Here is a 15,260-nt window from a genome sequence, read left to right as displayed (position 1 = left end):
GTGAGTGGGATATGACACCCACCTGGTCCCCAGAAGCCATTGTCAGGAAGCCTCAGGTGGGAATGCAATTTCAACTTCTCGCTTGGCTCTCTGCATCCCTGATTTCTTCAGAAAGTGGTGGTGGAGGAGAAACAGCCCAGGCCTTCCCAGGCCCGGGGTCAAAGCCCATCTTGGTACCAACTGCCCGTTGGACATGGATAAACATCTTTCCTCTTAGCTTCAAATCTTTGTCTTAAAAATACACCCACTGAACAAGTTTACTGATTTCCAATTAATTTTTAGAGGCGTCATTTTTCAATAATACTTTAGTTTGACATCGAGGCATAAAGTGAACACTATGTGGTTTAAGGGGATGTGGCTCTGCCCAATACCTCTATAGGCCCAGCGAAGAGGCCTGATCCAAGTCCTAGGTCTCCAACCCTGTGAGGTGGCTCCTGCCCAGGCCCTGCTGCTACAATGAGCTCTGGTGCCCTCGGTGCCATCTTGAGCTCATGGGCAGAATGCCTGTTGCTTTTCATTCTTCCCCAGATGTGGGCACAGGGCCCTTGAATTGTGGCAGCTGCACACCGGGGGGCCATGCCCTGACTCTGGCTGGATGCTTTGGTGCTCATGGCCGAGCCTCTGACCCAGCAAGGGCCATGCTGCTGGCCTGTGAGCTTGCCTGGTGTTTAGAGACACCCATGATTCCCAAGACGTGGTAAACTCGGAATGAGAAAGAACTGGTGCAAACAGGGTCCTCCGCAGCCCAGAACCACCAGCAGGTGGAGAAGACAGCACTTGTGTGGCCAGGAAGGCCCTCCACTGCCTGCCCCTCAGGCTGCCTGGCGATCCCTCCTCCTTTGCTCCGTCCCTCAGGCTTGTTCCCAGCCTCTGCAACTCCCGTGCGCGCTTTCCTGGCTCCTAACTGTACAGTTTCTCTCAAGAGGAAAGAAGCCCCCCATTGGGAGTGACCAGGTCCTGCACCCACCCTGACCTCACTTAGCTGCGGAGTCCCTCTCACATGCCACTGGACACCCTAGCGCCACATCTGTGTTTCCTACACCGAAAACCCCCCTTTCCCTGACGGAGCACACCTCACATGCCCTCCTCCACGAGGCCCCTCTCCCAAGTCGTTCCAGGTGGAGGGCCAGCACTCCAGGCGTCCCCGGGTCTCTCCAGCTATTCTGAGAACTTTTTCTGGGTTCCATCTGGAACTTTCTTCATGGAGACAGCGTCTAGTCCAGGAATGGCAGACCACCGGTAAATAGGTAGCCATGTGCCCATCTTGTGTTAGGACACATGGCACTGAGCATTCTGGCTCCTTTCCAGACAAGCACTGAAACTGCCAGTGCTAGTCCATGCACTGGTGCAAGTGACAGGAAATGGGTCTGCCCGGCCACCTTACTGATACAGACAGGGAGAAGGAGGTTCAAAGAGGGGGACTTTCCTGCCCAAAACACTTCCTGAATCCTTCCTGCTGTGACAGGTGGCCTCAGTGAGGAGTGCACATCCTAGCCGTGCCAATGGCAGTGAAAGGGAAGTCACTAGAAGGCACAAAACGGGGCTCTGAGAAGAGGTAGATGTTGCTGATTACCCATGTCAGAGTTCAGCTGGTAACTCATGCCCGCCCAGGCCAGACTGTCGGGCCGCCTTGTCCTAAGGTGCTTTGGGAGTCCTGCAGCTCCTGATCCCACAGAAGGGAGAGGCGGTAGGAAAGTGCCTCTCTGACTTCTGGGCGGTGGGCTAAGCACTAACCCATGTTCTGGAACCAAGAGCATGTCCTTCTCTTTCTGTCCCCCCCTGAAGGCCATGCTTCTCCTCCTCTCCGCGCTGGTCCTGCTCACACAGCCTCCAAGGTCATGGGGAGCAGAAGTGACGACGGCTTCCCAGAAACATTTGGTTGATGCCTGCACCCTGGTCATGTGTGGCCCTGTGGAGAATGGCCTGCCTGGTCGTGATGGACGAGATGGGAAAGAGGGCCCCCGGGGCGAGAAGGGGGATCCAGGTAGGGCTGGAGCCATGGGCTTGTCCTGGTGGGCATGGGTGGGCATGGAATTGTGACCAACTCAGCAACTCTGGCTATTCTGCCGTGCAAGCCCTGGAAATGGAAGCCCACCTGCTGGGGAAGAGGTCCCCTGGACATTCAGTCCACCTAAAACACCTCGTTACCAGTTGGCAAATGACAGGCTTCCCTGAACCCTGAGGTGTTTTTGCCCCTGCCCTAGGGGTCAGGATTCCTCCCCTAGGATCTTCTGATCCCTCTCACCCCAAGAATTGCAAATGGTGGGTAAATGACTGGTATTCGGGGCCCTCTAAGACCAAGCTGCAGCACTTACAATTGTTCATTGTGGTGGAATGATTTCTGTGCAGTGTCTTAATATCTAACTAAATTCTACTGCATGAGAAGTGGGCAAAGATGAGGCCCTGTGGCCCCACACTCAGGCCTGATCAAAAGGATTTACCTAAATGCACTACGGAGAGGAGGAAAGGGAACTCAGATTTCATAACTGGACGTTTGTAGCTTTTGACCTTCACCCGTTTTGCCCACCACCCAGCTGCCATCTTATGCAACCACCAATAATCTGATCTCTGCATTTATGAGTTCAGGTTCTTTGTTTTGTTTCTTAGAATCAAGATATAAGTGAGCTCACACTGTATCTGTCTCAATTTGTATGACTTATGGCACTTAGCATAATTCCTTCAAGATCCATTCATGTGTGGCAAATGGTAGGATTTTTTTTTTATGGCTGAATAATATTCCAGTGTGTGTGTTACATTTTTATCCCTCCATCCATTATGGACACTATTAGGTTGTTTCCACATCTTGGCTACTGTAAAAAAATGTTGCAATGAACATGAGGGTACAGATATCTTTTCAAATTAGTGTTTCGTTTCCTTTAGATAAAACCCAGAAGTGGTATTCCTGGATCATACTTTTTAAAAAAATTATCTTTTTAATGTCTTCAGGAAACTCCATATTGGTCTCCATAGTGGCTGCACCAATTTACACTCCCACCAACAGTGCATAGGGGTTCTTCTCCACATCCTCACCAACACTTGTGCTCTTTTATGTTTTTTTATAGTCGCCATTCTAGGAGGAGTGAGATGATATCTCATGGGTTTGATTTGCATTTCCCTGGAGACTCCTGTCAGGGACCATTTCTGATATAAAGTTTGGTCCTAGGAAGGGGAAAGCTAGGAGCCCATGATGCAGGGTAAAAGCTGGCAGATCCCCTGCTGTAATCCTGCAGCCTCGGGGCAGGCAGGGTGCACTGCATGGAAATCAGACAGTCCTTGGCTGGACCCCCCTCCAGCTCTGGCAGGCCTGTTTCCTTGCCTGTGAAATGGGGCTGTGCACACCCGTCTCCTGGGTCACCACTGGACTGAGGAGTGTGGAGGTGGAATGTCTACACCTGTGGACCTGAAGGAACGCAGGGGCTGGCCCTGCAGTGCTGGCTCCTCCTAGGCCCAGGGCCAGTTTTATGCCCATTTCTTCTGCTGCTACAGGTCCACCAGGAGCTACAGGGCCAATGGGGATGCCTGGACCTGTTGGCCCAGTTGGGCCCAAAGGAGACAATGGCCCTGCTGGAGAACCTGGACCGAAGGGAGACTCGGGGCCAAGTGGTGAGCAGTGGCGTGGACTGCAATGCCTGCCACTAGGCCATGCGGGAGGATGCACATACCCATCCCAGGAAGGAGGGTGCCCTGCGGGTGGTACAGGGTTCACGTGGGGAAGGCGTTAATTCTGCTGGGCGGCGTCTGTATGATGGTGCTGTTCTCTGTCCTCTATGACTGCTCTCACCTTCTCATGCTCTCCCCTTTCGACAAGACTGAGTGGACTGATTGGCTGGTCCTTTTCCCAGGACCTCCGGGACCTGCAGGTCCACCCGGGCCGGATGGAAGAGAGGGTCCCTCGGGAATGCAGGGGGATATAGGACCCCAAGGCGCACCAGGCCCCAAAGGAGAGCCTGGGCCCAAAGGTAGGAGGTTGGTGTGTGGTGGCCCGGAAGGGAGAGGGAGGAGTGACAATGGCAATCCCTGATGCGACCTAAGGATGCTCAGTGTGCCAGGGAAGCCAGTCCATCACTTTGGCAGCCTTGCTGTGGCCCCTGCCCCCCACACCCCACATGTAGAGGAGCCCAGACAGTGGGGTGTGCAGCCCCCAGTTCTCCTTCTCCATGTGGAGCCAAGGAAATGATCCAGCCAGCACACACTCTCAGCAGCCTTTGTCCCAATCTGTTCCTTCCTCAGGAGAAGTGGGTGCCCCAGGCGTGCAGGGCTCTGCAGGGACAAGAGGCCCCCCAGGTCTCAAAGGAGAGCAAGGTGCCCCTGGTGAGCGTGGAGCCCCTGGGAATGCAGGCCCACCAGGTGAGTGATGAGGAAAGCAGGCCTTCGGTTCTCCTGTGTCCACCTGAAGCTGTGGATGCCTGTCCCTGCCCCAACACCCCGCCAGCTCAGAGCTGCAACACTGGGCCCTGGGGAGTGTGTGCAAGGTGGTGCCTCGCTGGGCTTGAGCTCTGTAACTGGGGAGAGTGCGGTGTGAGCAGCAGGGACAGTCTGCATCCTGGGAAGGCCGGGTGCTGGGTGATGGGACAGTAGTGTACAGAGAGGGTGCGTGGCTGGCTTTGGGATAGACTGTACATGGGAGGGTGTATTGCTGGACAATAGCACAGTCCATATGCTGGGAGGGGGAAAATGCAGGAAAATGTGTGCCGAGTTCACCCTCTTCTTCTTGTCTGATCTCAGGACCTGCAGGACCGCTGGGACTACCAGGACCTCCAGGCGCCAGGGGCCCCCCAGGACTGAAGGGGGACAGAGGTGCTCCTGGGGAGAGAGGAGCAAAGGGAGAGAGTGGGCTTCCAGGTAAGGTCACCTCCCCTATCTCTGGGTGCCCCACCAGGGTGCAGAGGGAGGAGGGCCCTCTGCTCACTGGTGAGTCCTTTGTGGGGGCCGGGAGGGGCGTTGTGAAAGCAGGAAAGGCTGTGGGGCTGAAGGCAGGAAGATGAGGCTCTGGCTTAGACTCGGTGCTCGGAGAAGGGGAAGACTGAGCAGCTTCCCATCTGGTCACTGGGACAGCTCAGCTCTCTTCCCAGCTCATCAGAGAGCTTTGAGAATCAAATAACCCAGGGATGGGGAGCACTTGAGGGACATGCAATCCCACCCTCTCCCACCACCCCGGGAATGTGCTCCCAGACTCTCAGAATTTGCTGTGAAATGTCATCTGGGTCAGAATTAGTGGGGTGCTAGGATCTTCCCAGGGCACAATTTGCTCACAACAGAGCCTCCGGGAACCTGAGGGCAGCAGGGCCAGCTGGGACCCAGCTCCTTCCCCTACCCCAGGAAAGCCTGTCACTGAGCACCCTTCCCTTGGGACCCGGACTCTGAGCCGATCCCTGGCTGTGAGGGCCTGGTCTTCACTGGGCCTCTCTCTCCTGCAGACATCGCTGCTCTGAGGCGGCAGGTGGAGGCCTTGCAGGGGCAGGTAGGACGCCTTCAGGGAGACTTCCTTCAGTATAAGAAAGGTGAGTTCCTGGACCTGGACCTGGACCTGAGCCAGTCACCAAGGCAGGCCCCAGGCGGGGTCTGTTTGAGTTTGGAGTTGGCCGGGCCTGAGGCAGGCCTGGTTCTAGGATTGGGGCCTCTAGGATGGTAGTGGGTTTGGATGATGAGCTGGACCTGGGACTGGGGCAGGACCTGAGGCTAAGTATAGGGTGGGGCAGAGCAGGGCAGCCATGTGTTCCAGGAGCTGGAAGCAGATGCAAGGGACACGTATCAGGCTGTGGCCCCTACACCAGCTCAGTGGGCTGGTGCCAGCATGGTCAAGGCTACCAGGCTCCAGCCCCCACCATCACAGCCACCTGGGACCCGAGCCAGATCAATGCCCCAAGCCCAGCTGTTCAGACTTTCCCTCCTGCTGACCTGTGCTGGGCCCAGGACACCCCACTACCCAGGATGCATTCTTATCTCTATGGGGCTACGTGTACAAACCCCTCAAGATGTTGCTGCCCAGCGCACAGCAGCAGCGCCTCCAGACACTGTCCTGAGAGTTGGGGCTGGGATGCTGTGCTTGGGTTCAAGGCTTGAGGGTGTGACCTTGGCATGTGGCCATTGAGTGTCTCACCTGAGACAGGCCCAGGGTCCGCCAGGGGGCAGGCTGCCTCTGGGCTCTGCCCAGTGCTGGGCTCTCCCGCTCCTCCCTGGGTGTTCATGGTGGAGACTCTTCCCTAACCTGGGTGCTGAGGAGTCAGAGGCCCCCAGGAGCACAGCCAGTGCCCTGTTCCTGTGGGCATCTCCACCTGAGTCCCTAATTTGCCCCTCCTCCTCCCTGCTTTTCCCATGTCAGCTTTCAGCTCAGATCATTCAGCAAATCTCATTGATCCAAAGAGGAGTTTTTGAAGGAGGAGGGCATGCGGGGTGCGACATAGGGTTGGCTCCTATGTACCTAAGGCCACTGAGTACCCACGTACCAAGGGTGAGGTTTCAAGCATTTGGTATGTCTCCCTCTCTCCACAAACCTGCAAGTGTGCTCACTCCCTCACATGCACACTGATGCAAACAAAGGTACATTCATGATATGCACCTGCCACACGTGTGTGTATGACACACATGCCATCACTCACCTCATGTCATCTACACCCTCGAGCACAAACTCATATTCATACACACCCAGGTGGGCCTTCAGTGTTCCCATGTACCTTCAGATGGGCACGTGGCCATATTCGTGTGTGCACACACAGACCCTCCCGGGCACATGTAATGAATGGCAGATGAACTCTTGTCCAGGGCTGCTGTGGGTGCCCTCCTGAACCTGTGGACAGTCTGCCCCCTGAACCCTTGTGGAAGGGTCACGGTGCAGCCTGGGCTCCTCAGCAGCCCTTTGGGGCTGGAGCACAGCCCTCTCAGGAGCCCTGAAGGCTTCTATGCATGAACCCAGAAGTCAAAGGGATGGAAAATGAGCCGGGCCAGCGTGGCACAGTGCTTGAGCGTCGGCCTATGAACCAGGAGATTATCATTGGATTCCTGGTGAGGGCATGTGCCCTGGCTGTGGGCGTGATCCCCAGTAGGGGGCGTGCAGGAGGCAGCCAATCAATGATTATCTGTCATCATTGAGGTTTCTATCCTTCTCTCCCTCTCCCTTCATCTCTGAAATAAATAAAAATATATTAAAGCACACACACACACACACACACACACACACACAAAGGGTGGAAAATGAGATGGAATGAAAAGAGCTGTTGAATGTCACACAGGTGATGCTTTTATCAATTGCATTCCCATCTTAGAGATGAGGAACAGAAACCCCGAAAAAGGAAGTGATTTCCCTGCCACCTGGACAGTCATGGCCAAGGGGGGCTGAATACCTGGCCCTCTGGGTCCCAGAAAGCGCTCTCTCCAGCACTGACTCTCTCCTGCCCCTGACGCCCATGCACACCTCTCAGCCGTCTTCATTCTCTCTCCCAGCCCTCCAGCCTCACCCACACGCACACCTAGGCGCCAGCACTGGGCTGCACACAGTGCAGAGACTAGCACATCGCTGCCCTCAGAGGGCCCACCCTCCCCTCTTCTTTCCCACGTCCACACATGGCACGGACCTCCCAGCCAATGCCACCTGCCCTGCTGTTATGCAGGGTCCCAGTGAGAGCAGAGGGGGCACCTTCATGTTTGCAGCTCTCAGAGGCTGCACGATGCCATTTCGCTGCACCATGCCAAAGCTTTCCAGTCCCGCCCAGGAACTGGGAAACCGATTCCGCCATGCAACATGGGGTGAGATAGAAAGAGCACGTCTCAGCTTCAGTGTGAGATCAGATACGGGTGACTCTCCAACTCCACATGTGATGGTTAATGAAGCTGAGCCTCTTACCCTCTCTGAGCCCAGTGTTCTCACCTGTAACTAGACAGGCAGGTCCACCTTCCAGAGTGCACCACGGAGCTGGGGTCTCACCTTTGTCCTCCCGGGTGCTCTGAGGCCCTCTATGGGAGGCCCGGGGCTCTGGTTGGAGCACAAAGGTCTCAGAGCCATGGAGCTTTGGCAGGTGCCCCCAGAACCCCAACCTCACTGTCCTCTCCTTTTAGTGGAGCTCTTCCCCAACGGCCGAGGTGTTGGCCAGAAGGTCTTCAAGGCAGCAGGCTTTGTAAAACATTTCCAGGAGGCAAAGCAAGTGTGCGCACAGGCCGGGGGGCAGCTGCCCTCCCCACGCTCTGAAACTGAGAACAAGGCCTTGCAACAGCTGATGGTGGTAGAGAACAAGGGTGATGCATTCCTGAGCATGACTGACTCCCAGACGGAGGGCAAGTTCACCTACCCAGGAGGGGAGCCCCTGGGCTATTCCAACTGGAACCCCGGGGAGCCCAACAACAAGGGTGACAATGAGGACTGTGTGGAGATCTTCACCAATGGCAAGTGGAACGACATACCCTGTGAAGAGAAGCGCCTTGTGATCTGCGAGTTCTGAGCCCTCAGGGTGGGTGGGGGCGTTGTGGCCGGGAGCCAGGCCCAGACCCATACGCTGCCCACATGACAAAGAAGCGCTGAAGGCTCTGTGGCCGGGCTTCTGCACAGAGCCGTGGGATGAGGCCAGCCAAGGGCTCCCATGGAACTCCTCTCTCAGAATAAAATACACAACTGGCTTCACACACTGGCTGCCCTGTCAGAGGGAGAAGGGGCCAGCCTGCTTTCCCAGCTGCAAGGAATAAAATTAGGTCCCAAAATCCAAAGGCTCCTCCTCAGCCCTCTGCCTCCTCAAACTGTCCACCCAGCTTGTCACTCCCTCCTCTGTCACTCCCTCCTCTGTCACTCCCTCCTCTGTCACTCCCTCCTCTGTCACTCCCTCCTCTGTCACTCTTCCTCCTTTGTCACTCCCTCCTCTGTCACTCCCTCCTTTGTCACTCCCTCCTCTGTCACTCCCTCCTCTGTCACTCTTCCTCCTTTGTCACTCCCTCCTCTGTCACTCCCTCCTTTGTCACTCCCTCCTCTGTCACTCCCTCCTCTGTCACTCTTCCTCCATTGTCACTCCCTCCTCTGTCACTCCCTCCTCTGTCACTCTTCCTCCTCTGTCACTCCCTCCTCTGTCACTTTCTCCTCTGTCACTTTTCTTTCTCTTGCTTTGGTGTCCCCTTAGGGCAGTTCCTTATCTTCCTCTTTTGCTAGCCCCTCCTCCTCTTGACCACTTAATGGAGACCTGCGCAAGCCTTAGCTCTCCATTCTCTCCCCTCCTCACCCTCACTCCAGGGATGAACTTGTTCTGTCCAGGGCTCAGATCCCTGGCACCCATATTACATGCCTGCTCAGGACCTCTCCCGGAGCCCTGGACTTCTCTGTCCAATGCTAGCTGGAGCCCCAGGGCTGGGAGGTTCCAGTGGCTGCTCCTTGCCTCAAGGCCTGAGCCCCGGGAGGTGCACAGTGCCATGGGCTGAACTGGCAGGTCATCTGCCTCCCTGGCAGGACTGTGTGGCCCAGTTGAGTAGCCTCCTCCGCATCCCTGCACACCAGGACCTCATTCTTCCCTGTCATTGTGACTGCCTGTCGGCTCATGGGAGGGAATCCACCTGCTCAATCCCCATTCCAGCTGACATCTCAGGCACAGAGCATCCAGGCACGCTCAGGTTCACTCTCAGCCCTCTCCTTGCCTCCATCCAGGAGATTCTTCCCCCACGCTGCCTCAGAGACAGCCGGCCAGTTCCTCCTCCTCATCCCACATACAGGGGGAGACTTGCTCAAGGCCCCAGGTGTGTCAGTGCTATAACTTGGTCACGTGAAAGGTCATCTGATCCCAACCCTTATACTTCTGGCCTGTCAACTGCTGGGCCAAAGGCCTCTGTGTACCAGTTGACTTTAATGACACTTGTGCTTAAGAAATTGGAAGGACTCCTGGATGAAGCCCAGGCTCATAGGAGAGGCAACAAGACTCCTCCCCAGACAGGAAACCAGCCCTCCTTTGTTCCCAGGGACTGGAAGCCACACCCCTCTTCCCAACACTCCCCAGCCACACCTCAGATGTAGGACAGCAGGTCTGAGAGCAAAAAGCCACATCTAATCAACAGGGTGTCAGATGGTACGAGATTGATCGGGATGATCACTTAGTAAGTTATGTAATGACTAATCACTGGTATGGATCCTGAAGTTAATATAACACAGTATGTCACCTATAACTTAAAAATGAAAAATAACTTAAATAAATAAAGTGATTATTGATAGTTAAAAAAAGGAAAACAAGGACCACACCTCCCAGCAGCACTCAGCTCAGTCTCTCTGCTGAGACCTTGTTCCTGTTACCGACAAAAAAGCCCCATGTCCTGGCAGCTTCTGAAATATGTCAGTTATGCAACGGTGAGCAAATAATCTTCAATTCAGAAGTCAGACCTGGACACCATCGGCCAGGGAGCTGAGAAAGGTATTTCACTGCAAATAAAAAGGAAAAAGCAGTGGATGTGGGTTAAGCCCAGGAAGGGATATTTTCTAAGAATGAAGAGTTCTGAGGTGGCTTAAGGACTGCGGGTGCACACGAAGCGCTGTGCGGTCTCCCTGCTTCTGCCTCTGTGCACCCTCGCCTCTCTTCCTCCCTTTCCCACCACCTCCTTCTGCTTCCGGCTCTCAGCTGCCCAAGCACAGTCATGTGTCACACAGAGATCAGAAACTCTTGCTTGATATCAGGTCAAAATTCCTGTGGAAGTGAATCGGCCTGTCTCAGGTGCCCACCTCTGGCCCAGGAGACTAGGCCTGGGGGTGGACCACACAGCACAGTATGGCCATTGGGACCCATGCAAGGTCATGGTGGTCTGGCAGTCCCTCTAAAAGTGACCACTTCCCACCCAGCACGTAAGGCAACCTATTTTTTTGACAAGAGTGGAGTAAAAATGGCAAAACTGACTCAATAGGAAGAAAAGAAGTGTCCTGTAGTGTTGAAGGCTAGGACTGTTGAGACCCCAGGCCCTAGGAGAAGCTTTAGATCCACCTCATCATGAGGTCTGGTTCGCTCTCCAGCTCAGAGAGCAAGTAAGGAGAGTCATTTGGGTTCTGTAGACACAGCCCGACGAAAGCCAAGGACTAAGGAAAGTATTTCGGAAAATTCAAGTTTTAACCCTTTCTGAGCACAGCGACCTCTCCTACACTCCCATTCATGGGCAGAGGTGAACTCCGGCATTAAACTGCATTAGCCCTGCCCCACCCATAGTAGCTTGGTCCCTAGTGGAGTTGCCTGGGTGCCAAGTGGAGCCAGGACTGCGTGACTCTGACCTCTCAGGAGATGCTATGACCCTCACAGTGCCAGGTGACATCCTGGGAGCAGCCTGGGGTCCTTCCACGTGCGGAGGGTGACAACCACAGCAGCTCCTTAGGGAAGTCCCTGCTCAGTTCAATAGTGTATTCTCAGATCACCTCCTGGTTCTCAACCCTCCTACTACTCAACCAACCCACTTCCCATCAGGAGCTGACAGTGGGGCGCACACTGATGTTTGCTGGTGTTAAGATCTTCTATGTTTGTCCTGAATTCCCTCGATATAAAACACCGAGAACTGAGTTGCTTAAGATCAGGGCATTCTCAAATCACTCTTATCTTCCGGATATCCTTAATTCAAGCTTAATGGTGTGCTTGATCTTTTCAAGCTACCAGTGCTTATATAGTAGAGCCAAGAACCCAGGTATCTACTAGAGGGGACGACATATTCATAAGCTACATATTTATCCAGGCATCTCGTCATGCCCTCACAGATGCTATAAGGGATAAGTTGAAGAACTCTGTTTCTGCACACAATAGAGGCTCTCAACAACAAAAATCTGAAATGAGTGGATGATGGTAAAACCTTTTAACCAGGAAAATAGAGGAGAGCCATCTCTTTGTGGGATCACCAAGCTACTGAGGGACCAAGACACTTCTTATTATTGTCCAAGCTGTGTCTATTAGGCCCCCATATGGCCAATAGCAGGTGTCTTCTCAGAGGCTTTATTGTTGTTGTTGCTTTTGTGTGTCTGTGAATATTTCAATCCAAGAGACCTTATGAAGGCTGGTCTGTGACCTGCGTAGAAGCATATAATGGCAAGTGTACTGTCTGAAATGCCCTATTCTCCGCTGCCATGGTGGGAGCAGCAGCATTAGTGGTTATAACATGTTGTGTAACCCAGCATTCTGGAAACCTGAGCAAATGCAGGGAAAACACTGAAGATCACTTGGATCGATGTCCCTGGACCTTGAGTGAGGTTTGGAGGTTGTCATTGCAGCATACGTAGCCCATCTTTACTGCATAAATTTTGAATATTAACCTACTTGACTTTCAGTTACCTAAGCAATATAGTCTCTCTCAGGCTGCCTGACTCAAACAACCTTGAGCCACAGAGGCACTCACGAGGGCCCTCCCTACCTGAGCAAAACAGTACTTTTCATATTTGTTTAGTAAGAAGTCAGTGTGAAAAAATGAAAGAGTTGAGTGAATGAAATCCTGAATTCCTATTTGTAAGCCTGTTTGTATAGTTGAATAAAGTGTTTCCAAGACATTTCCAGGCCCATTGACCTGAGGAAATAGCACAGTGACCCCCCAGCCAGCCTCTCTGTACTTTTATTAATTCCCTGAATGCTTCATTTCACATGTAAGTGGCTGGAGTCAGGCCGAGGCCAAAGGTCAGGTGACACCTTCAAGGCCAAGGGAATGCGTTCTGTGATCAGAGGGCTGGATCGGGGCAGGAAGGAGAGGGGATAAGCGCTGCTGGGTGCTGGGTTTTTAGCAAGCCCAGAACACCTGGCCCTGGCCACAGAGGGCCTGAGAGGATAGTAAGAGGATGAGACGAATGTGAGTTCTCCAAAGACTCAGTTCCAAAAAAGAGTGAGGCTGGGAGGACCTCATCAGGAGGTCTTATGAGAGAATAAACAACCTAGAACAGTCAGAAAAATTACTTAAAAAACAGTGAGAATGCAGTTGGTCCTCGTAAGTTAAAAGGTTTTATAAAACTAACGTAATTATAATAGTGTGTTACTAACACAGGAACAGATGGGCCAAATGTAAAGGCTACCCAAGCCCGGCCCAAGTATGTCTATATATATATGTCATATATGCATGATAAAAACACATTACCAAGATTATAGGAAAATAATGAATGGTTCAATTAATAATTCTCAGTTAAATGGGTAAGGATTTAGTGGAAAAATAAAATCAGATTTTTACTTACATATAAAATTTAAAATCAGAACTAAAATATAAAACATCTCTGCCAAAATTTAAGGCAATGTAAGATTAAAATTGAAATGCTCATTTATCTGCAAATATATAACAGATAAATCAACAAGAAAATTATGAATATTGAAGTAGGAATGAGAAGAGAAATATCTAAGAATGAGAAGAGAAAATTCATGAAATAAGATCTACTGATGGCCAATAGTAATGAAACATGAAAAAGGTACAATCTTCGTAGTAATTAAAGAAATTCAAATTAAACAGCAGTAAACATGCAAAAATTTATGGACTAGAGTTCAAGCTATACTCAGAGGAAAATGTACTTTACTTTCATTATTAAAAATCTATATATATAAGAGCCTAAGTGACCGTTGCAACAGAAACAACTGCACAGACGACCAAATAGGCTGTGTGGGGCGACCAGGCCGTCAGGGGGGTTAGTGAGGAACGACCAAATGACTGAACAAGCAGGCTGCGTGCGGCAACCAGGCCAGCAGGGGAGTTAGTGAAGGATGACCAAACGACTGAGCAGTGAACTGTGTGGGGCAACCAGGCTGGCAGGGGGATTAGTGAGGGGCGACCAAACAACTAAACAGCAGGCTGTGTGGAGTGACCAGGCCATCAGGGGGAAGGCAATGAGGGGTGACCAGGCCAGCAGAGGGGGGCATTGAGGGGCAACCAGGCTGGCAGTGGAAGTTGGGGGTGACCAGGCCAGCAGGGGGGCCAGTTAGGAGCAATCAGTCAGGCAGGCAGGTGAGCACTTAGGAGCTAGTAGTCTCTGATTGTGAGAGGGATGTCTGACTGCCGATTTGTGCCTAAACCGGTAGATGGACATCCCCCTAGGAGTCTTGGATTGGAGAGGGTGCAGGCTGGGCTGTGGGGAAACCCCCTCCCCATGCATGAATTTCGTGTACCGGGCCTCTAGTTACAAAATAAAAGCATGGACATTGAGTGTGGTGTTAAGCCATCTCTGAAGCATCTATCCACCCTCCATCTCAGACCAAGGGTGCTTCCGCCTCTGGACTCCTCAGACCACTTCCACGTGGTGCATCCTAAATGCACCCCACCTTTCCTGATCCCTGCCCTTGGAATGCTTGGGAACCAGACCTCATCAGTGTAAGGGGAGAGGATCACCTAGGAACTGCAGACAGAGCACGAGAAAGGGTCTGCACAGGTGGCCAAGGTTTTCTCTCCAGAGGATGTTCTTGCTGGGTAAAGGGTCACAAGGCAACTCCCTGGAATCTGATAGTGCTTTTGTGGTGGTCAATACCTCGGTTTGTTAAGTGAACAAGAAGCTGAACTTGGCAGAAGCACCAGGCAGAGCTGGACAATGGGTTCTTTTCCACACACCATCTCAGATCTGTTGGTAGTCACTGCAGGGTTCAAATGGCCCCAGGGTCTCATCCCGGCTGAGATATTGTGTTGAGTGTAGAGAGCGCCTGGGAAGACACATGAGCATTTCTTTAATTAGTGTCAGCCGAATCCAGTGGCGTTTGCAGAGCCATGTCCTTGAGATGTACCGTGCCAGAGGCAGGTACGTCATCAGCCTGACCCTTAACTCAGGTGCCAGGAAGTGGGTTTCATTATCTAAGTTCAGTCAGGCACAAGGAATGGACGCAATTGTCTGTGCGTAGCCAGGAGTGACGATTACAAAGAAGCCACAAAGAATGAAAAATTACAGCTTGATGTTTAACCATGATTTCACATAATTTCCTTTATTTTAAACTCTAGTAAAACTTCCTGGAATTATACTGTATGTAATAAATGCACTGCACTGGCTCTGAGTCACTGTCCCTCCATCAGAGGACCAACTCTCCCACCCGGTACCAGCTTTTCCACTCTGTCTCTGTGTCTGTCTCTTTCTTTCATTTTCTCAATCCCCAGCCACCCCTACTCAGGATTCGTGGACCGTGGACCGCTCTCTAGCCTCGCTGGTGGCGGTCAGAGAGAAATACTTAATAGCTGAGTAGCCATGTCTGCTGCTGATATGGGAGAGGAGAGGGGCAACATGTGCTCTAGTGTTTGCCTTCCTTGGTGTAAGAGGACAAGGCTCCTCAGGACCTGAGGGAACCCAACCAGGGGGAGCCACTGAGCTGCATCAGTGAGCAAGTGAAGGCACC

The 15,260-nt window shown here is 52.6% G+C and overlaps 1 protein-coding gene across 1 annotated transcript; it reads left to right on the top strand.

Moving 5' to 3' along the window:
• Positions 1-1,788: 1,788 nt before the first annotated feature.
• Positions 1,789-8,432, top strand: LOC307112871 (pulmonary surfactant-associated protein D-like; the record flags this gene model as incomplete). Its single annotated transcript, XM_079793952.1, has 7 exons — positions 1,789-1,984; positions 3,487-3,603; positions 3,843-3,959; positions 4,231-4,347; positions 4,726-4,842; positions 5,418-5,501; positions 8,053-8,432. 7 exons carry the CDS (start codon positions 1,789-1,791, stop codon positions 8,430-8,432), a joined length of 1,128 nt encoding a protein of 375 aa, XP_079650078.1.
• Between the last annotated feature and the right edge of the window lie 6,828 nt (positions 8,433-15,260).

Source organism: Cnephaeus nilssonii, assembly GCF_951640355.1.
Source record: "Cnephaeus nilssonii genome assembly, chromosome: 16".
NCBI lineage: Eukaryota > Metazoa > Chordata > Mammalia > Chiroptera > Vespertilionidae > Cnephaeus > Cnephaeus nilssonii.
Note: the sequence above shows the minus strand (reverse complement) of the source record. Positions and strands in the feature narration are given on the sequence as shown.